Source organism: Sorex araneus, chromosome 11 (genome assembly GCF_027595985.1).
Source record: "Sorex araneus isolate mSorAra2 chromosome 11, mSorAra2.pri, whole genome shotgun sequence".
Classification (NCBI taxonomy): Eukaryota; Metazoa; Chordata; class Mammalia; order Eulipotyphla; family Soricidae; genus Sorex; species Sorex araneus.
The window spans coordinates 11,450,879-11,472,676 of record NC_073312.1 but is presented as its reverse complement, the minus strand read 5'-3'; the positions used below and the strand labels follow the sequence as shown (position 1 = coordinate 11,472,676).

The window sequence follows — 21,798 nt, the reverse complement described above, 5'->3', positions numbered from 1 at the left end:
CCACTGGAATATCACACCAGCACAATATTCTTAATTTTTTTGCTTTTTTGGGGTCACACTCAGCAATGCATAGGGGTTACTCCTGGCTCTGCACTCAGGAATCCCCCTGGCGGTGCTCAGGGGACCATATGGGATGCTGGGAATCGAACCTGGGTCGGCTGCATGCAAGGCAAACACCCTACCCGCTGTGATATTGCTCCAGCTGCTCTTTTACTTCTTACTGTATACCCCACACACCCCAAAATAGGTCACCTCTCTAACCTAACCATAGTATTGCTTAAATCCAAATTGCCCAAGTCACCATATCTTCTGTCTATTTCATATCATCACCCAAGGAGAAAAAGGGAGACTGGAGAAGACAAGACCAAACTATCTTTTAACTTTAGGATGCAACCTGGACCACTTCCCCATTGCTCTGGTCAATTCACTGATCTTGCTGATGCTGGGATGCAGTACACCCAGTCCTCCCTCTCTCTGAATCTCTGCCTTTGATGCTACTTCTTTGTGGCAGCAGATTCTTTTCTTTGTTTGGTGTGGGGACGGGGGAGCATACCTGACTGTTCTCAGGGCTTACTCTTGGCTCTGTACTCAGGGACTTCTGGTGGAGCTCAGAGAACCATTTGTGGTGGCAGAGGTCAAACCCACATCAGCAACATGCAGGGCAACTTCCTTCCCCTCTGTACCATCTCTTTCTCTAGGCCTGGCAGCCAGCTTTCTACCTAGATCTGCCCTTTCCCTTCACGTCTTTCTTCCTAGATTCACTTCCTCTGAGAGGCCAGCAATTGCTCTCACTAAACTAATGCGACCTGTCCCCAAAACTTGTCCTACTATTCTTCCATCAGTTACTTCATTTTAATTTTATTCTTTTTATTTAAGTTTTTACTGTTCTCTGACATTTTTGGTGGAGTGGTCATACTCGCCTGTGCTCGAGGTTTACTCCTGGCCCTGTCCTGAAGAATCACTCTTGCAATTGCTCAGGGGACCCTGTGGAATGCAGGAACCTAAACCCCGGTACTCTCTCTCCGGCCCCTCTCCTTTGATTTTAACAACGTTGCCTACTTTTCAATAACACTCTTGCTCTTGCTCTCGCTCACTCGCTCTCGCTCTCTATCTCACTCTTCTCTCTTGCTCTTTCTCTCTCTCTGAAGGATGAAATCCTTTCTGCCTTACTCATTGCTCTATGCCTCGTGCCTGGAATGATCTCACCCAACATGTATGCTTGAAATGACTCTGTGTGATAAATGAATGACTTCTGTCCAGTATTATTAATCCTGCAAGAGCCTGGTCACACTCTTGAATGTTCTTATCACATTCTTGTTCAACTCTCTGCTGGTCAGAAACAGACTAGAATATCTGCTGCTTGAGCCTTTGAGCCTGAAAAATGAAGCTGCCACTCAGTTGAGCTCGATCATTTCAGTTTCTACCTGCTTTGTATGGAGAGATTCCCCGCAGCTCTCCCACTAGTGTGAGGTTTGGCATCTGTGTTTGGAAAGCATCACCCTTATCTTGTCTTCCTTGCGCTGTCTGCATTAGAGTACTACTCTCTCTTTTAGCTATATATATATATATATATATATGTATGTGTATATATGTGCGTGTATGTGTGTGTGTGTGTATATATATATATATATATATATATGTGTGTGTGTGTGTGTGTGTGTGTGTGTGTGTGTGTGTGCTTTTTTTTGGTTTGGGGGCCAGACCTTGCAGTGCTCAGGGCTTACTCCTGGCTTACACTCAGGATCACTCCTGCTGCGCTTGGGAGACCATGTGGGGACTCAGGGAAGCATATGGAACTAGTGGCCATGCCCACTGTGCTCTGTCTCCGACCCCAGTTTACTACAGTCTTGTTACCTCCTACCTTGCCCTAATACATTTTCCAATCAGGCATCTGCATTGGAGACTATAAACTCTATTCTGGTTTAGTTATATATTTTCTTGCTTACTATGATAAAGGCTAGTCTTTATGGTAAAAATATTGGTGGCAGTTCCACACCCAGAGAGTTCAGTTAGTTTGTGATAGCAGTGTCGCAACTAAATCTGACTTCCAGGTTCCAAAATCCTCATAGTCCTCCAATACTGTTAATGACAATTAAAGACTCAGCTAAATTAATTCTTCTGTACCTAGGAATTGAGCCCAGTATCCAGTAGCTACTTTTTACTCCACTGCTCAAGAGAAAGCTAATAAATAAGTGCTCAATGAGCAGTAGTCTCTTATTATCATTATGAAAAGCCATGTCCCTTTCCAGTTTACCAAAAGAGAATATGACTTAGCCAGCAAACAAAAGAAATCCGTTTCCTCTCTGCCATTCTTTTAGATGCTCTTTATATGCGCAGCGATAAGAGTGATCTCACCTTCCTTTGTGTCTGCATGCAAAAGAAGGATGACCCCTTTCTCTGGAAGCTTCACATTGGAAAAAAAAAAGTATGCTACTTTGAATAATACGTGTGAAGGATATAGTCAGTGCTTACTCAGTTCTTTAGACGATTGACCTAGCCACGGAGTTAGCACTGAGATCATCATTTTTCCCCTTCTTTAAAGAGAAAGATCACCATTGGAGTTGCATGCCAGGGTAGGAAAATTAAAGAGGAAAGTTATGGTCCTGACGAGCCGCGTTCTTGGAGAGAGATTAGTGATGGCAATAATCCAGCAGCTTTGCAAAGCCCTGAGAGAAATAAATGTGTATCTACCCCATAACACATTATGTATGAGTCTGACCAAAGTCACTTTCATGGCCAACAAGGGCATTTTTGAGCAGAATTAGGAGCACTGGAGTAGGGCTCAGCTGCTGGGACCGCCATCAAGGCAGGTCTCGGGAGTTGCCCTCAGGTCACTGCCACCACCTCCCTCAGCAGTAAGCCCCCTCCCTGCCCAAAGCCTTCATCCCCACGAAGGCTTCAAAGCTTGACCTCTTGTCTGCACGCAGTACCCGCTGAGAACCAACCCACTCCTGCACAAACGGTCTTCTCCCCCTGCCCATCTCTGCTGCCGTCCCCCACCCAGATGCTCTTCCTGGGGCCCCTTTCTGCCTACAAGTCTTGCATTTTTTTCAACTCCCTTTCCTAGGAAATCTGACATACGCCATATACTGTATTCACGTTGTAAGTGTGACCATTTCCAGTGGAAGAGAGGCCATCGATTTTACGACAGTCTCAAAACTCCCATAACAAAGTGAATTTTCCCATTGAATTGGCCATGCTGTGTGATCTGTATTTATCTGTTAAATGAAAGTAGCCCGAATGACCCTCCTCCCCAAATAGGGGGACTTCCCTAAGGCATTGATATTAGTCACACTTTCAGCATTAAACTTCATGACCGTTTCCAAAACAACAGAGAAAGATGACAGCTGATCAGTACTTTCTGCCAATCTTTTGAGGTCAGATGGGGTCTGGGGAAACAGTATTCATTTTCTAGAGCTGCCACCGCAAATGACCACAAATTTGATGGCTTAGAACAGCAGAAGTCTATCCTCAGAGGTCGAGAGGTCACCAGGCTGGAATGAAGGATTCGGTGAGGGTTGATTCCTTCAGCAGACCCCGGAAAGTTTGTTCTAAGCCTTTATGAAAACTTCTGTATGCTGCTGGCAACTCTTGGCATTTCTCCAGTCACCCCCCCCTCACTTAACCAGCACTTATTGAACCTATTATGGGGTCAGACTATGACATTTTCCCTAAGCCCCTGCCTTTGAGTTCACTGTCCCTCTGTAGGGTCTCTCCTCTATAAGGACCGAGGGCCACCCTAATCCCATGTGATCTCGTAAGAATAAAGTTTGAATCCTCCATTTTCAAAGACCTTCTTCAAAGGCACTCACATCGTGTTCTGAGATTATTCTAGATGGGCAAGAACTTTGGGTGGGGGTGGAAGGTTGTATCACCCCACTGCAGAGACTGAATGAGGCCAAGATTTGCTTCTTCATTGCTACCTTTATTTGTGTTACACTCTGTAAATCAACTGGTCCCTCCTGGTCAAAGAAAACACTGTGAATTAGCCAGATGCAGTCAGTGGACCACACCCAGTGACCAAGGGCTCCTTCAAGGCTGAATCAGTGCAATCATTAGTGGGACCAAGTGGGATTTGGTAAAGCAGCATGAATGAAACCAGGAAACGAATCGTGCCATACATTATGACAATTAATCCGTAGTTGTGCTGAAAGGATCTTGGAGACGAGGGGTTAGGGGAGGGAATAGATTTAGATTTAGATTTAGATATAGATTTAGAATAGGTTTAGGTTTTATTCCCTCTGCATGTTTACTTTCTAAAGCAAGCTCCAGTGGTATAAAGTTGAATTCACACAGTGAGCAAACACACATTTTGAAGACTAGACTGGAAGTGCTGTGCGAACGTGTTTAGGTTGCACAGATTCCACATTCCTCATGTCCCCGGTGAGGCCACAGACCTATGCTAAAAGTTTCAGGGAATGACGAGGCCGACTGTTTAAGGACCCAGTCAGACCATTAAAAAGTATCTTCTGCTTGTTATTCTCTAGATGCTTCCCTTCCCTTCCCCCGCTTAATGTAGCACTGTACTATAGCACTGTAGTCCTGTTGTTCATCGATTTGCTCGAGTGGGCACCAGTAACGTCTCCATTGCTAGACTTGTTATTACTGTTTTTGGCATATTGAATACGCCACAAGTAGCTTGCCAGGCTCTGCCGACCCCGTAATGTATTAATTATAAAATCAAAGGCATTATAATCTTGCAAATAATAGGGCAAATGGTTCATAGGCAAAGAGGCTTCCCAGTCCACACAGAGACAGAGGGAATCCTCCCAGCAGCCGTTTCTAAACATGGCCATCCATAAGGCACTTTTCTCTTTGCAGTGTAAGCAGAAAGAATTCAGACTATTTATTTCTAAATGGCTCTTCTCCCCTGAACGTTTCAACATTTACATCAATACGTTTTTATCTTCTCCACAAAACTGGTAGTGTGGCTCCAATTTAAATGCGCAGACACTAGAATATTTGGTCTCTTACTTTTCCAATACTCTGGAAGCACATTTGATAGAATGACAGTGCCCAGGGAGAAATGATAAAAAAGATATCCAGACATCTGAACCTCCTTATTGCTGTATCAAACAAAGAGGAAAAATAACGATTAAGGTGGAACCAGCTACAATAGCTTATGTCAAGTGGTTTTGAGTAATGAAAATTATGTTTGCAGATGATGTGACATAATAGAAAAAATGCAAACTCCGAATTTTGTCAGGTGTTACGCTAAATAGATTTTTTTGATAGTATTCTTCATAATCCTGAGTCTCCTAGCAAGATTGGTGTGATAAACTCTATTTTCCGTATGAAGAAGCAGAGGCCCAGATGTGGTAAATACTTTCCCAAGATTCTATGCAATTTGAACCCAAGTCATTTTATATTCAGTAAAATCATATGAACTTGATGGAGTATTTCTAGACTTGACTAAAATATTCCTCCCAAATGCCATGGTCAAAGTGGTTGAAATTGGTAAGTGTGTTCTGCCAATGAACTTTAAGGGATATGGGAAGATTTTTGATAAATGATGTATATGATAGTATTTGAGGCCCTTAGATTGGTGATGTTGAAATTGGACAGAGCTTTGCAGGATGCTGGTGGCAACAGTAAGGAGAATATTGGGGAGGAGAAGACAACTCCTTATGAAGAAGGTACACTCCATGTTTGTTTCACTGATGGGATTTTTATAAAACTTGATTTATTATGCTAGAGTTATTAACATGTTTTAGGGGCTTAGGACGTGGTGCAGTTATAGAACATTTGCCTAATATATGTGAGACTCCTGGGTTCAGTCTTCAATACCACCATCAATTACCATTTTATCCACTGACAACAGTATAATCATTAGTTTCCTGAAGACAAAGACACTACCAAGCTGGCATTTGACAAAAGAGAGAGAGAGAGAGAGAGAGAGAGAGAGAGAGAGAGAAGAAAAGAAACCTCTAGGCTTATAGCAACAGTGCACACACACGTACACACACACATATTTGCAATTCCATGCATCTTTACCATATTGTGGTCTGGTGTTTGTCCCAAGTACTCGTGGGACAATGCTAAATTCATTTAATGTAGTATAATCTGATTAAGAAGCCAAGGAATGAAAATTTGCTTTAAGATAGTATATACCAATTTTAATCCCCCACCCCCAAATAGCTAAGTCTTAGTTCTTACAGAGTTAATGCTTAGCTTTCTGAGAAATTCTGGGGGAAATTCTGCCACCAAGAGCAAATGATTCTCTAAGAGATCCAGGTATGATTTACTGGTGGTAAATTCATGTGTGGTGTTTTTAAAAGTCAGATATTTTTCTTTTATTCAGACTTTTGTTCATGCATTTGTTTCTAGTAATAGATTAGGATTGGTATATTCTGTAACACTGTCGTCCCGTTGTTCATCAATTTGCTCAGGTGGGCACCCGTAATATCTCCATTGTGAGACTTTTTATTACTGTTTTTGGCATATCAAATATGCCATGGGTAGCTTGCTAGGCTCTGATGTGCGGGTGGGATACTCTCTGTATCTTGCCGGGCTCTCCAAGAGGGGCGGAGGAATCGAATCCGGGTCGGCCACGTGCAAGGCAAATGCCCTACCTGCTGTGCTATCGCTCCAGTCCATTGGTATATTAATGAGTAGAAAGTCGTTTATTGCGCTAGCGTTATTAACATGTGATTCCTTGTTAAGAATATTGCCATATCTGCACGCTTATTCTTTCTACTGACAGTTTCCACAGTGCTTCTTGGTTTCCGTTTATGTGTGAAGTCTCAGAAATTAATGTTTGAATTTTGTATTCACTCGATTTGACCATAAAGTGAGTCAAATCAGGACCCAGTCCTCAGTCAAACTGAGGACCCGGCTGTGATTCTATGGGCCATAGAATTATTTGGGGTGATTTGTCTGGTTGCAGAGGGAAGTTGTCTTCATCTCACCGAGCATCAAAGTTTGGCTGGGGCAGCAGGTCTGATGAGCTCGGTCCTGGCCAAGATGAGTACCAGAGGGGCTAAGGGACCTATTGCAGTGACCCCTCTGGGTTCTACTAATCCTTCTCTACTAAATACTCCCAAGACTTTGTTTATCAAAAACTTTCAGAACTTTTCCAAACAGGCCCCTTGCCTTAAACCTTTGTGTTCAGACTCTTCCTTCACCACAATTCTTCCTCTCCCCCTCCTTCTCCTAACGAGCCCCTGGTCACCACACCTCATGACTGCTGACCCCACCCCATTTTTGTGTCCCCACCCCTCATCTTTCTGCAGAGCTGCAGAAACAGTGGTGGTTCCCATCGGCATGATAGCTTTGAAGGGACAAGCGCCAGTACACAGACACGAGGCCTCCCTCCCAGGGAACACTTTCCACCAGAAGAGCCAGAAGAGCCCCCAAACTATTCCCTTTCAAAGTGAATTAACCTATTTTTCTGCCTTGCTAAGGTCACATTTTGCATCCGTGACATAATGTGTGTTGAAAGGGACCCGCCTGGGGAATAACACCAGCCTCTTGATTGTCTAACTTTCTCACTTGTTTGAGTATGTCTGCTCTCGATTGAGCTTCTGGATATAAACCGGTTTTGCTGTGGCGTTCGGAGATTTAGCTTGTGTACAATTGGGAAGAGGAAAAACAAATACCAATTTACTCAGGATACTCACCGAACGTCACGGTGTTGGGTAGCCGGGAACATCCACTCTCAGGAGCACTTAATGCTCTCGGCCAGATAAGCTGCTCTGGTCAAAGCAGTGACGGCAGGCGAGTCCCGCACTTGGAGATAACGCCTCCGTGACACTCAGTCCTGGCCCTTGAGGGCAGAGTTTCCCCATCCTCCGAGCCATCAATAAGATTCTCTCCTTCGGGCTGAGTTTGTTGTATAATATATACAACAGATATATTATATCTGGCCTGTAACACATCAGGCCTGTAACAGATTTTTAAAATATGGTGCCCGTCCTCAAATTTTTATTTTTGTATTGGTTCTATTCTTCAAAGAGGAGAGAAAGCAAGGTGGGAAGTAGGCAGCCAGGCAGAATAATCGCTGATTCTTCCCAAGCCCTCACTGTTTTGACATGTGCATACAGATGTTTAATCATGTCCATATGTTTGATTGTCAAAGCTGCCCGAAGAGGAGAGGATGAGGAAGAGATGGCTAGGTGCACTGTGCAGATGAGAAGCTCGAGGAACAGAGAGGTGAAGTGATTTCACCAAAGCTGAGGTAGTTGAGAGCAGGGTCCAAACCCTGGCAGTTAGTTGCTAAAGGCTGTTCTCTTAATCATTATGCTATACAACCTTTCAGTGGTAACAAAAAAGAAAATGATTTATTCCTGATTGTTGAGATGGAGTAGAGCAAGGATGTGATCTAGGAGGTGATCTAGGTGACTTCAGGTGGCTTCTTGAAGATAGAAAGTTTATAGTCCAGCAGATAGGATGTTCGCCTTGCACTTGGCCAGCACAGGTTCCATCCCCAGCACCCCAAATGATACCCCGAGTCCTACCATGGATGATCCCTGAGTACATATCCAAGAGTAAGCCCTGAACACTGCCGGGCCCCACCCCGCCCAAGTCACCCCACCCCACAAATAACAAATTTTGAGCAAGGTCCTGAAGAAATAGTAGGTACTGAGTGGAGGTACTAGAGGTGGAGGAAATGGCCTAAATCAAAGTACAGGTCTGGGTCTATGCGCACAAGTGTTTGTGATCCGATAGACACATTTGTCCCTCAAATTTTGGCAAAACTCTTTAAGGTGAGAAAAGATGGCATCATCTATATATGAGATTTTGTTCATCTATGAGTTAGGTCCTTTTTGCACTGAGCTGTAGAGAAAAGTACAGGCTACTAAAGAGAATCTCATTGCAATACAATTTTTTAATTGATAATTTGTCTTAAGTTTTGGGAAAAAATATACTATCAAGAGGCAACTTTTGAAGATAACATTTTTAAACATATGCCCTGTTGGCATTTATATTTATTAAACAACTCATGGTAGAGCACAATTGTATTGTATCTCTAAAGAGAATTTTTTTATATTCTTGTCCTTGTTTTTATATTTTTATATTTATGTCCTTGTTTTCTGGGACCTGAGTGTAGTGGAAATATAGATAGTGAAAGTATTGCTCTAATAGCTGGCTTCTTCATCCCCCAAATCAGTGCCATAAGAGTAAAACAAAAGCAATCTCATAAAAACTAGGTGTTACACCATATATGTGAAACTTTCCTTTGCTCAACATATTTTTCTGTGTGGACTGGATCGATAGCACAGTGGGTAGAGCATTTGCCTTGCACGTGGCCGACCCGGGTTCGATCCCTCTGTCCCTCTCTGAGAGCCCGGAAAGCTACTGAGAGTATCCTGCTCACATGGCAGAGCCTGGGAAGCTACCTATGGCATATTCGATATGCCAAAAACAGTAAGAACAAGTCTCATAATGGGGATGTTACTGGTGCCCGCTCGAGCAAATCAATGAACAACAGGACAGCAGTGCTAGGACAGTGCTTAGTAATTTGAAGCCAGTCTTTGAGTGAATGAATGAAAGAAAAGCCGCTGGTGCCTTCTGTACTGCCATTCTGCTGGAAAGTCAAAACATTTACCTAGTAGACAACTAATAAAGTAGACGTTACTGGTGCCCGCTCGAGCAAATCGTTGAACAATGGGATGACAGTACTACAGTGCTACACACATATAGAAAGATTCTGAGCAGAGATTCAGCAGAGAGGCCTTTCAGCAAAGGGAAAATATTTTGTATACTATCAAAATTAAGTTTACAATTGAAATACCTTTGTAACCTCAGGAGCAGCATACTGATTCTGTGAATATTATGTTTTATTTCTTTACCTATTCCCATGTGTAATACTTTATTCTCTATGAATTTGCTTCTAATGCAATTTTGCCTTGGTTCTAAGAGTATCCATCAGTTTAATTTCTTTTATTAACATGAATTCTCCGAGCCAGTAAAGCTAGCTAATGTTTTCCCCTTATCATTTCATGTAAAACAAATAGTAAATAAGGGAGATATTTGATTTTTCCTTTTATTTTTCCCATGTCTAAAACAATGAAACAGTGAATCTGTTTTTAAAATAGGAAATCTTCTTATTTGTTGATCTTAGGAATCAACACATTTGATTCACTGTGAACCAAGCTATCAGACTTACTTAATTCAACGTTCAGTAAATTAATTCTATTTTGCTAATGTGACTAAAAACTAAATTTCATATCAATGTAAACACTCATTAAACTGCAAATACCAAGTCATGCAAGCTGTTGAAAAAGGCTCGTTTTTATTTATAGATAGCTTCTGATAAGAATAGCATTGGAAGTGTTTTAGTAGGGAAATGTTAGAGTGATTAATGTGCAGTTGTTTGCATTCCTAATATTTCACTCATATATCAGATTAGTATTTGTGCATACTGTCAGACTTTATTCTGTCCTTGTCAAAACACTTATTACCACTGACAGGTATAACATATCCACATTAATCCTTAATTCCTTGATTCAATTTTCTAATTGCTTTTTTGGCATGCAGTGGTGACTGTTTAGTCTTATGTGATGTATTCATCATATGGTATAACAATGTGTTTTAAAAATTAGATGTGTCACTTAAAGTACCTGAACAGGAAAAAAAATACTGAGTTAGGAATTTAAGACTTTACCAGACTTAGATAACATGTTAGGTCTTGGCACATCATACATTTTGGAAGTTGTCTACAAATCATAATCACAGAATGCTAAAAAGTAAGGGGACCTCTAAAAATTCTACAACCCCTACGTTCATTTTCTGCCTGGGAAAACTGACCCTATTATGTGTCCTTGATTGTATAACTGGACAGTGGCAGAGTTGGTCCAGGAATTCAACTATTCTGAACCCTGGTCAGAAATGGGGCAGGATCAGGGTCAAGGGAAGGTAGCAAATGATGACAAAACTATGACTATTACATTTTTAAAACGTGTTTGTGAAACAGGCTGTGTGGTGAGGGAACCTTGGGATATCGGTGAAGGGACATTGACAGTAGGTAGACTTAGAGTTGGAACTAAATTTCTGTAGTTAGCAGTTTTGTAAATCATGATACCTATATAAAAATTAAAAAATGTAAATACAATGAAAGTCATCATCTTGTTAGATTTACAAGTTCAGAAAATCGCAGTGGTCCAGTCTTGACAATCATTAAGTATGTAACTTTGTTGTTTCATAAACCATCTTAGCTTCATTTTGACCATTGGTAAGTGTAAGTGTGTAATTCATTGGGAGGGAGTAAATCCAGGTTATCATGCCACCTAGCACCATGCATATTGTAAGCACTTAGTAAAAATTACACACATGGGCCTTAAAGATATTTGAGTTTAGAAGACCTACTTTAAAACTACTGGATGTTTTTAGGAAAGGAGGTAGCATCATTTTATCTTTTGAGTACAAAAGTCTTAATCTAAATTTTACCTAAATGGCAATGACTAGTCCAAGAAGATCAATCAGATAATTCTGTCTAATCTGTTAGCAGATTGAAGGTTTCCAGTGATGGGCTGAGACATGAGTTCTAGGTAGATATCACTCACTCCTTTATTCACTCTTTGAGACGCTGGTAGAGGAAGGAGCAGGTCACCAGCTTTGCCCATTAGAATCTTCAAACACTCTGCTGATTGTTACACAGACCATATCTCAACGTATGTCTCACCTTAGCTCAGATGGTGAGGTCCATTCTGAAGATGTCATTATGAGATGTCACTGTAGCACTGTAGCACTGTCATCCCATTGTTCGTCAGTTTACTCGAGCGGGCACCCGTAATGTCTCTATTACACTCAGCCCTGAGATTTTAGCAGCCTCTCCTTACTCGTCTTTCCCAACTATTGGAGGCTATCTCATGGCTAGGGGAATGAGACCTATCGTTACTGTTTTTGGCATACCGAATACTCCACGGGTAGCTTGCCAGGCTCTATAATGTCACTATGATTACAAAATGTATATAGATGTCACTATAATTACAAAAACTTCACTTGGTCAATTGCTTATCATCAATAAACTGAAAAATGGGGAAAGTTGAAGATACTATTGTACCCCTACCCCGCAACAACAACAGCAACAGAAACAGAAATGTGTATACAATCATTTCAAAACCTCTTGAGTGAGTGAAGCAAGCCTTTGTGAAGGTGCAATTGCTTAATAAACAAGAACTGCTAATTACATAACTGTCAGGGGTGTTTTCTGGCACAAGCTAACATCAGCTTCATGTGTTACAGCAAATAGTAAAATTTCTAGAAGTTAAACATAGTCAGAGTGCTGTGGGCAGACAAACCCAGGCCTTATCTCTTTCAAATACAGCTGTGGAAACTACATGATAAATTGCATGGCTCGGTGAACACATTATGTCATTGTGCAATGATTTTGATTCATGTTTATGTATTTATCACTAAACAACTAAAAAGCTCAAAGAAATTTGTGAGGTCTTACTGCTTTCTCTGTAAAATTTAAGTGTGGTAAAGTGATAAAAATTTTCTAATTTAAAATTCTATATTGAAAGTGAGAATTTTGCACAAATTCTCTGGAAATAATTCTCAAAAATGTGTGAATTCCTGACAGAAATGTCAGAGATATGCTAGTTGCTAATATCTTAAATAGAATGAATAATTCATTTTGGGGTTAATATCCTTTTATGAAAATTGTATAGCTATAAATAGATAAAGGTGTAAGCCAATTTTGATTTTAAAATAGAATTATAATCTCCCTTCTTGTCGCTTATCACTGTAAAGAAATTTTTGGATGCTTTCTGCTCAAAAGCAGTAGATAAGAGTGTGAATTATTTTAAGGGAGATTTTATAGAGGTAGTTTTTATGCATAACTCCTTTTTATATGGCCAAAACAATCTACCATTCTTCTTTATCTGTTGTTGAGTCTCTGAAATTTAAGGTATTAAACAATTCAGGTTTTTTTTTTTAATCTAAAACTTACAGTGATTTTTTTTACTGATATTTTCTCCCTGGGTACTTTTGGTATCATCATCTGATATTTTTAAATCCTTAATCTCCTCTTTTACGTGACGTGAAACATGACGTCACTTATTAACACTGCAGGATGTATATGTCAAAGCAGAATTTTGAAAAAAAATTATTGAAGTACTCCACCCCTCTCAGAGAGCCCAGCAAGCTACCAAGAGTGTCCCACCTGCACAGCAGAGCCTGGCAAGCTACCCGTGGAGTATTCAGTATGCCAAAAACAGTAACAACAAGTCTCACAATGGAGACGTTACTGGTGCCTGCTCAAGCAAATCGATGAGCAACGGGATGACAGTGATACAGTGAATCTCCTGTTTTAAAAAAAAAAAACAGAAAAGTAGCATGACACCATGATTAGCTGATGTACCCTCAGATTATTAACTGTTTTTCTAAATCCGCTCAATCAAAACCCATTGTTTCTCAGCTGGAGTTTATTTGTTTCATCATAAAATCTTTCTTTTCTCTAAATTATAATCAAGTATTTTAACATTGGATTGTCTGAATAGTGCTGGTTGATGCATTGATAGTCTAAAAAGAAAACAAGAACCTTGCCTTATGGTAGAAGTTGGAAATTCTTTCTTAGTGGTATTAGAGAGGAACTTTGAATTTCTAATATATCAGCATCATTTAGACCTGAATTCATGTTATTTGTTCTTAGTGCATTTTAACCAATTGACCTTTACATATACTTTGCATTTATTAAATTAGAATAAATTTCAGCAGCCTAGAAATATGACTCAAAAACATTCAGTTTCTTTTTGTCTTTTTCTTTTAACCCTGGAATATGACAAGCTTATTCCCTAAATATTTGCGTCATTGGTTAAAATCTGTGTACTTATGCTGATTTCAACTTAACATTTTCAAAAATAAGTCTGTTAAATTAAATGTAGGCTTTCAAGGGTAGAGTCATAGATCATGTAACTTGATCCAAGTATTGCCACATGGCTTACAGCATTTTCTGGGAAGAGTTTTATGCCTTTGCTTCTACTACTATGGTCACTTTCACCTTTATATTGAAAACTCCCCAAATGTGTCTATATGAGGATAATTTTAAAACATGAGATTTATGTTGCTATAAAGGAGAAATCCTTTATAACCACATAAAACCGTTCCCACCCGAAATTTCAGTCTAAGTTTTACATGAAAGGGGGCATATTTTATATTTAATGCCTCATTAAACTTTCTGGAAACAGCAGTATCCTAAAATATTCTAGGTGAATGACTCTTTACATCTATATTTCTTCTGAAAAGTTCAGATACCATCAGTGAAGAAAATGAAACAAATCATTTGTTGTAATAATGAAAGCCACGGTATTTTCCTTCTCTTTAATTTTGACTTTTTTTTGCCTAGATGTTGCTTTTATATGCCCAGCTTGTCTCACCTGCCATTTTTTGAGTGAAATAGCAAAAACTGTCATTCCTACACAAAATTATATATCCTTACTACCTCACCGGTGACATTATCTCAAAACCCAAAATCCTGAATTGTGATTGGTTGCACTTGTACATGTGCAGAGATCATATGTGTCTATACATGTGTTTTTGTGCTCAGGGCATGGGTGCAAGTTTGTGATACCATAGGAAGTCAGCAATAAGCAGTCTTCTTGAATTTGAATCCCGGCTCCACTACTCCTGGCTATGCAAACTTGAGAATACCTTTCTCATTTTTTAAATTTTGTTGTAATTTTTATTGAGAACTTGTGATTTACACTACGATGAATGGTGTTTTCATGCAAACATAATTTCAGTGCCACCACACCCACCATCAAAATACTCACTTTTCTCCCACACGGTGCTCCCGTGCCACGCCATTCCTTTGTAAGCTCAGTTCTGTGGTTCAGTGGAGCAGCTTTCTGGTTCATTTTGTGTCTTTCCCTTTCCTTCTAATTGACTTCATGCAGCATGATACCCTCTAGTTCCATCTATGTCGTGGCAAACTGTGTGATTGTGTTGTTTCTTACAGCCAAATAGAGGGTTCCATTTTGTATGTAACTACAGCCTTTTGACCTGCATTTGGACACAGTATATTTATATATAGTTGGGCACTTGGGTGGTTGCCCTATCTTGACCATCATGCTAAGTGCTACAGTGAACATGGTTGCACTTATGACATTTCAAATTAATGTTTTTGTGTTTTGGAGGTAGAAGCCAAGAAGTTATATCAAATGGGTCATATGGGAGGCTCCCTTTCTTTCTTTCTTTCTTTCTTTCTTTCTTTCTTTCTTTCTTTCTTTCTTTCTTTCTTTCTTTCTTTCTTTCTTTCTTTCTTTCTTTCTGTTACTGTTGTCCTGTTGTTCATCCATTTGCTCAAGCGGGCACCAGTAACGTCTCCATTGTGAGACTTGTTACTGTTTTTGGCATATCGAATACACCACAGGTAGCTTGCCAAGCTCTGTCATGTGGGCCGGATACTCTTGGTAACTTGCCAGGTTCTCTGAGAGGGACAGAGGAATTGGACCTGGGTCAGCCACGTGCAAGGCAAATGCCTTACCTGCTATGCTGTCGCTCCAGTCCTAAATCACTTAATTTTATTTATTTATTATCATTTTTTACAGACTTACAAACTTGGGTGATTACATTTCAGTCATACAATGTTTGAGTACCCATCCCTCCACCAGTGCTCATTCTCCACTACCAATGTTCCGAGTACCTCTCCCGCCACCCCCACTCCTTCCCACCCACTGCCTCTGTGGCAGGCACATTCTCTCTTACTCTCTCTCTCGCTGGTGTTATGGTTTGCAATACAGATACTCAGCGGCCATCATGTTTGGTCAATAACCTACTTTCAGCACACATCTCATATGGGAGTTTTTTGAGAAATCTCCATATTGCTATCCACAGAGGAAGCAGCCCTTTTTTAAACTCTTGCTCACTGTTTTTATCTTACAGTGTTTTTATAATATTACACATATAAAGTAATTTTAGCATCAAATTCATAGTAAGTACTCAGTAAAATACTAGCATTTACTTTTTGATTACTATGTTTATTTTATTCCTATAGTCATATTACGTATGAATTTTTGTAATGATAAGCTACTGTTATGTGTTTCACTGAAGTGACATTAGAGATATGCCAAAGGAATGTTTTAGATTGTGATCATTTGCTTAGGTAAACTTGTTACATAGACATCATTGATAAAAGGAAGGAATTGTGTGGAGAAAATCAAAAAGAGCAAAAGTGGCATAACCATAACTTTGACTCAGAAGCTATACATCAAATTTAATGAAACTCATTCATTTATTCAAATGTAGGCGAATTTAACATCTAGATTGTGCCAAGAGTTAGTGTTAAAATGACACATAGATGGTGTCTTTGATACAGAAATTGTGCTTGATATTTATCCAAAGGAATCGCAAACTTAAGTCTATACTTAAATACTTGTATACAGATGTTTGTAACAGATTTATTTGTAACAGCCTTAACTTGGAAGAAACTCAGTAATCTTCAGGAGGTAAATGATTAAATAAACTGTGTTACAACAAGAAAATGGAGCATAGTTCACACTGAAAAGAAATCATCCACCGGCCAAGGATATAACTCAGTGGCAGAGCACATGCCTTGTATGTGAAACCCTGATTTTGAACCATGTTAGCCCCCCCGCCCACCTCCCCAAATAAGTAAGCTATTAAAGGATAAAAAGACATGGAAGAAAGTGGAATGCATTTTCAAGTGAAAGAAATCCATCTGAAAAAGCTAAAGACTATATGGCATTTAAGAAAAGGAAAAATTTTATAGACAGATTTAAAAAAAAAAAAAAAGCTAGATGGCTTCCCTGAATTGGAGGAGCTTCCTTGAATTGGAGCCTGGAGGAAGGATGACTGAGCAGAATATAGACACTTTCAGGCAGCCAAAGGATTGTGCCTGATACTCCAATGATGGATACATACTCTTAATCACTTGTCCAGATCCACAGAATGTCCAATCCCAAGTGTAAACCCTAATGTATACACCGTAGGCACTGGGGGACAGTGACATGTCCCCATCAGCCATAACTAAAGTTCTAGTCTTGGGGAAATATTGATACACGGTAAAGTGGTGTCCAAACTCTGTGTCATTGTTTGAATTTTGCTGTGAACGTAAACCTCTCTGAAGGTAAAGTCCAGGAAAGAAATTAATGAGGTAAAGACAAGCAAAGCCAAGAGAACGTCTTTAAAATTGAAAAAAAAATAAAATATGTACCAACATGGAAAATATTTTCTAAATGTGGAAGGCCGCTCCTCCGAAAACTACTTCTTATTGCACAATAGCATGGTCTTTTGGATTGCCGGGGAGAAGTTAGGGCACACCTGGCCGTGCTCAGGGGATTCTCCCAACTCCTTTCCTGGGGCTGCTCTTGCTGGTGCTGTGTGGGGACCACGTCGTGGGGATGTCACTCAGCACTCTCCCAGCCTTTGAGCTATCTCTCCAAACTGGATGTTTTTCTTCTTTTGTAATGAAACATGCTGTCATGTCCCCAGGTTCACACTCCCACTCAGAATGTTCAATATAGTTGTATGTAGAGATAAGGAAAAAAATCAAAGGACATTGGCCTGTCGATTCTACATGTTTAAACTGGTTTTTCTTTTACAGGGTGCCCCCAAGCCCATTGCCATTGAGCCATGCGCCGGAAACAGAGCCGCCGTCCTGACTGTGTTTCTCTGTCTCCCTCGAGGATCCTCAGGTGCCCCTCCGCCAGGGCAATCAGGTAAGAGCCGTGCTGTTGACCCAAACCATCGCCTCGCCAGAAACTCTGATTTGCTAATGGCCCTCTTGAAAATACATGTCAAGATGCCAAGTGCTGTGACTCAAGTGGGAGAGCACAGACCGAACACGTGCCAAATCCTGAGCTCTCTCCTCAGGACTTCAGGGCACCCAAACACCACCACCGGAGTGGGGAGTCCCCCAAGCAAAGACGTGCGTGTTGAATAAACACGTGTGTGATCACAGGAAGCACACGTTCATAGTGTCATCCACACTCCAGATTGGGTAAATGACAAGGGGAAACTCACCAGCAAACTGAGACTTGGCCCTTTGGGTAAGCCTCTCTCCCAGTTTGTGGTTCATAATGGATGTGAATGAGGAAGATAGTTAGGAGATCCTTTGTAAATGAGGGAACTTGGGGCTGGAGCGATAGCACAGTGGGTAGGGCGTTTGCCTTGCACGTGGCCGACCTGGGTTCGATCCCCAGCATCCCATATGGTCCCCCAGCACCACCAGGAGTAATTTCTGAGTGCAGAGCAAGGAGTAACTCCTGAGTATCGCTGGGTGTGACCCCAAAAGCAAATAAATAAATAAATAGAAAAATAAATAAATAAATGAGGGAACTTACTTGTGTGTTTGGAAGAGGCCCCAAAGATGAAAGCTGGATGTAGTTACTTGTATGTGTGTGTGTCCATCCAGGTGGCATGTTCCTGGGCCAGTACCTACAGGCAGGGCCCTTTTCTTTACACGGGCACAGCGTGCTGTCCACTCTACCACTCCTTTGCCTCCATGGGAAGCATATTTGGGTGTTTAGGAGAAGCTATAGACATAGCGGTTGGGCATTCGCCTTTCACGCAGCCAACACGTCGATTCCTCCGCCTCTCTCGAAGAGCCTGGCAAGCTACCGAGAGTATGGAGCCCACTCGGCAGAGCCTGGCAAGCTACCCGTGGCATATTCAATATGTCAAAAACAGTAACAATAAGTGTCTCAATAAGAGAAGTTACTGTTGCCCACTCGAACAAATCAATGAGCAACAGGACGACAGTGACAGTGATAGACATTCACTTCGTGGTCTTGTCATAGATTCTGTGGACAGTATTGATTATGTGGACAGTCACATTGATTATGTGGGCTGTCCACATAATCAATATGGAGCATGATTTCTAAATTCACCAAGTGGGATTGGTACTATGTGATTAAATCACACAACATGCTTATTGCTCTCTTGTTACATATCTGATTTTACCTACTTACAATTTCTGATTTTTCTGGTCTTCCCTTGATTCTTTTAGTAATATGGATGTGTTTGGGGGGTTAGGGTAATTTCAAATCTATCTTTGTTTTGAAGCCCCCTTAAAGCACAGAATAAAATGCCAAAGATTTGGCAGGTTCTCAGTAATAGTAATGGATGATGAACTTGCCTCCCTGCTTATTTTATCTTTTCTTGGTTCTCTTGTTAGCTTTGACCTTGCTCCTCACTTTCTTGATTTGTGGCCAAACAGACCAAAAAAAAAAAAATGAAAGAAAGAAAGAAAGAAAGAAAGGAAAAGAAAAGGAAGCAAGCCACATATTCCTCTGTGTTTTGTAAACATAAACTACTCATGTAAGAATTTTTCCCATTTGGGGACAGTGGGTGTCCATCTTCTTTAAAACGTTTTTAAACCCAGTGATACCTTGTTGTAAGGAATTTCCACCCAAAGTGTCTTTCTAGGTATTTACTCAAAGAAGTAAACCTCCTCTTCTATTTTCTGTGAATTTCCTACTTCTTTTGGATCAGGCAGAATGGACAATTATAGGCTAATTGTGCCCAGCTAATAGAAGCGTTGTTTTAGCACCAGGAGGATTTACAAAACAAACAATTCACTAAGAAAACACATCTACACCAAGCTTTGTCTCCTTCCTTGACAAGATGTCATACTGAAAGGCAGAGTGAAGACAACTGCCAATACTTCATCCCTTTAACCTCTGAGATCCTTTTTGACTGATTTGAAAATCTGAAGTCCCAACATGGACCTTTACCTCAGCTGTGTTTCATTGCGGTAGCAATACTGCCATTTTAGATGTGACCAGTGCTTGACTCTCTCGACAAAGTGTCTTCCTGGGTTTTTGTTCGTTTTATGTGTGTGTATGTTGGTGTTTAAGTGTGCATGTCAGTCTGTGTTATATATATTTTTAATAATAAATTTCATTTGTAATTGAGGGAACTGGAATGTAGAAGATTGTGTATTTTTACATTGGGAATAATTGGGAAAGCATCTATTATAGAAGACAAGGACAGAAATATATTTACTCCTAAATCCCAGGTCGATTTTAATGATGCTCTCCAACAGGGAAGTTATTTCACTTACAATCCACAGCCATTATCCTCCAGTATTCAGACATTTGGAGGAATACTGAAGATATCTATAGGATTGGTACAAGAAGATAAAACCTTGAGCTAACTTATGTTTTATAGAACCTAGAGATGAAATACACTGAGCATCTGTCTGGGGCCTGTAGATCATAGTCTACCGAGTCTCATGTACAGTAATTTAGGATGAGCTTTTCCTTTGTCTTTAAAAAATAAACAATACTTTTTTTCTCTAGTTACTTTTTGAGAAATAGGAACACTCTTTGATGCTACTCCTTCAAATACTTTATTTTCTGCTGTCTGCAATCTACTTTGAAATGCTCCCAAAGCATTTTATTGATGGATGGATAGATAAACTGATATGTTTATTTAAAGTAAACATAAGAGAGCAGGGAAATAGTTTAAAAGGCTGTAAAGAATGCTTTGGATTGCTCGAGGCCCCTGGTTGATCGTGGGCACTGCAGCCTGGGGTCCCCTAAGCATAGCTTAAGTGTCCCTGGCCCTAGATCCCTGGATCTGAGTTTTAATCTGTCCCGCAAAGCTGGCTGAGTTTCACCAAAAAGAAAAATTAAATTAACTCATTTAAATAAATAAACATTGATGTTAGCATGTAGTACGTAAGAATACTGGTATTCATTATAAAGTTATTTTTAATTTGCTAGGTGTTTAACATTTTTTTAGTAAAGTGCTGAGAAATAATTTTTTTATACTAAAAAAAAAACCTCATTGTAAAAACCAGCAAGAAGGAGTCAGGGTCTGCAGGAAAGTTTTATATTGCTCTGTTCTGGGCTTTTCCTCTCCCCCTTGCTGAAGGATTTGGCTCTAAGAGTCTTGGCTTGGCTCTTGGGCTATTTATGTCTCCAAATGTTGCATAGCTATTCAATGATCAATTGACATTTATTATTAGATGGAAAGTCTTTTTTGCAGTACTTTGCACAAGCTCAACATTAAAAAAAAAATACATCAGGCTACAGTTTTTTAAAAGTCTCAAAACATCACTTCTTAAATGTCGAGTGATACTTTCCATAATACACTCTTCATTACTGTGAATAAAAGCAGCCGTAGATAAGTGGATCTAGAAATACGGAGGCAGCAGGCAGCTTCCGTGGGCAGCCTCACGGTGGTGGTCTCCAGGACTCTGGGGCTCACCACTTAGAACTAAGTGTGTCAGAAGCCTACAGGTACTCACATGGCTCGTCTCTTGTCATGTTACGTAGTTAGTGATCAATTTTATTTTCAAATGTGGCATGGACAGTAGATTCTGCTCTTTTTCTACCAGTTAGTATTTAAGTGTAATTCGGCAAGGAATAACTCTCTCTGCATCTAACTTGTGTCAAATCTCTTTCATGCTTTTAATCCTAGAGGTCAAGAGAAGAAGTGTGACTTCATCCTTTAGATTGTCCCCAGGCACTAATCTTCTTTTTCCCTTTAATAAAATGAATTTAGATGTTTGTGAGCAATTCTCCCTATAGGTGGCTTATAAGAGTAAAAGCAAAAGAAATTATGATAGAGGCTTTTTGGCATTCCTGGGGCCTGACTTATTAGATTCTTTGCTCCCCTACCTGGCAAGCCTGCTGTTTCATTCCTGTATTTCTGGGAGCGACCTCTGTCCACACTGCCAGATGCACTCAGATTAATATGGGATTTCTGCTGTTGACATATGGACCCCATGTAACCATGCTCTCTTCTGCCCTGGAGTTGGGTAAAAGACTGTCTTTACACAAAAGCCGGATATATGGAGTAACTCTGTGGCCAGCTCTACACATCCAAGTGAGTCTCCAATCACCTTGGACAAGCAAGGTCCCCGAGCATGTTAGCGTCACATTA

At 40.4% G+C, this 21,798-nt stretch overlaps 1 protein-coding gene across 1 annotated transcript in view; it reads left to right on the top strand.

The window, feature by feature from the left end:
* ATRNL1 (attractin like 1) overlaps positions 1 to 21,798 on the top strand; it is a 749,151-nt gene that overhangs the window by 617,908 nt on the left and 109,445 nt on the right. Inside the window, exon 28 of the mRNA XM_055118743.1 lies at positions 17,510 to 17,624. Within this exon, the coding sequence (XP_054974718.1) occupies positions 17,510 to 17,624 (115 nt within the window). The remainder of the gene's footprint in view (positions 1 to 17,509; positions 17,625 to 21,798) is intronic.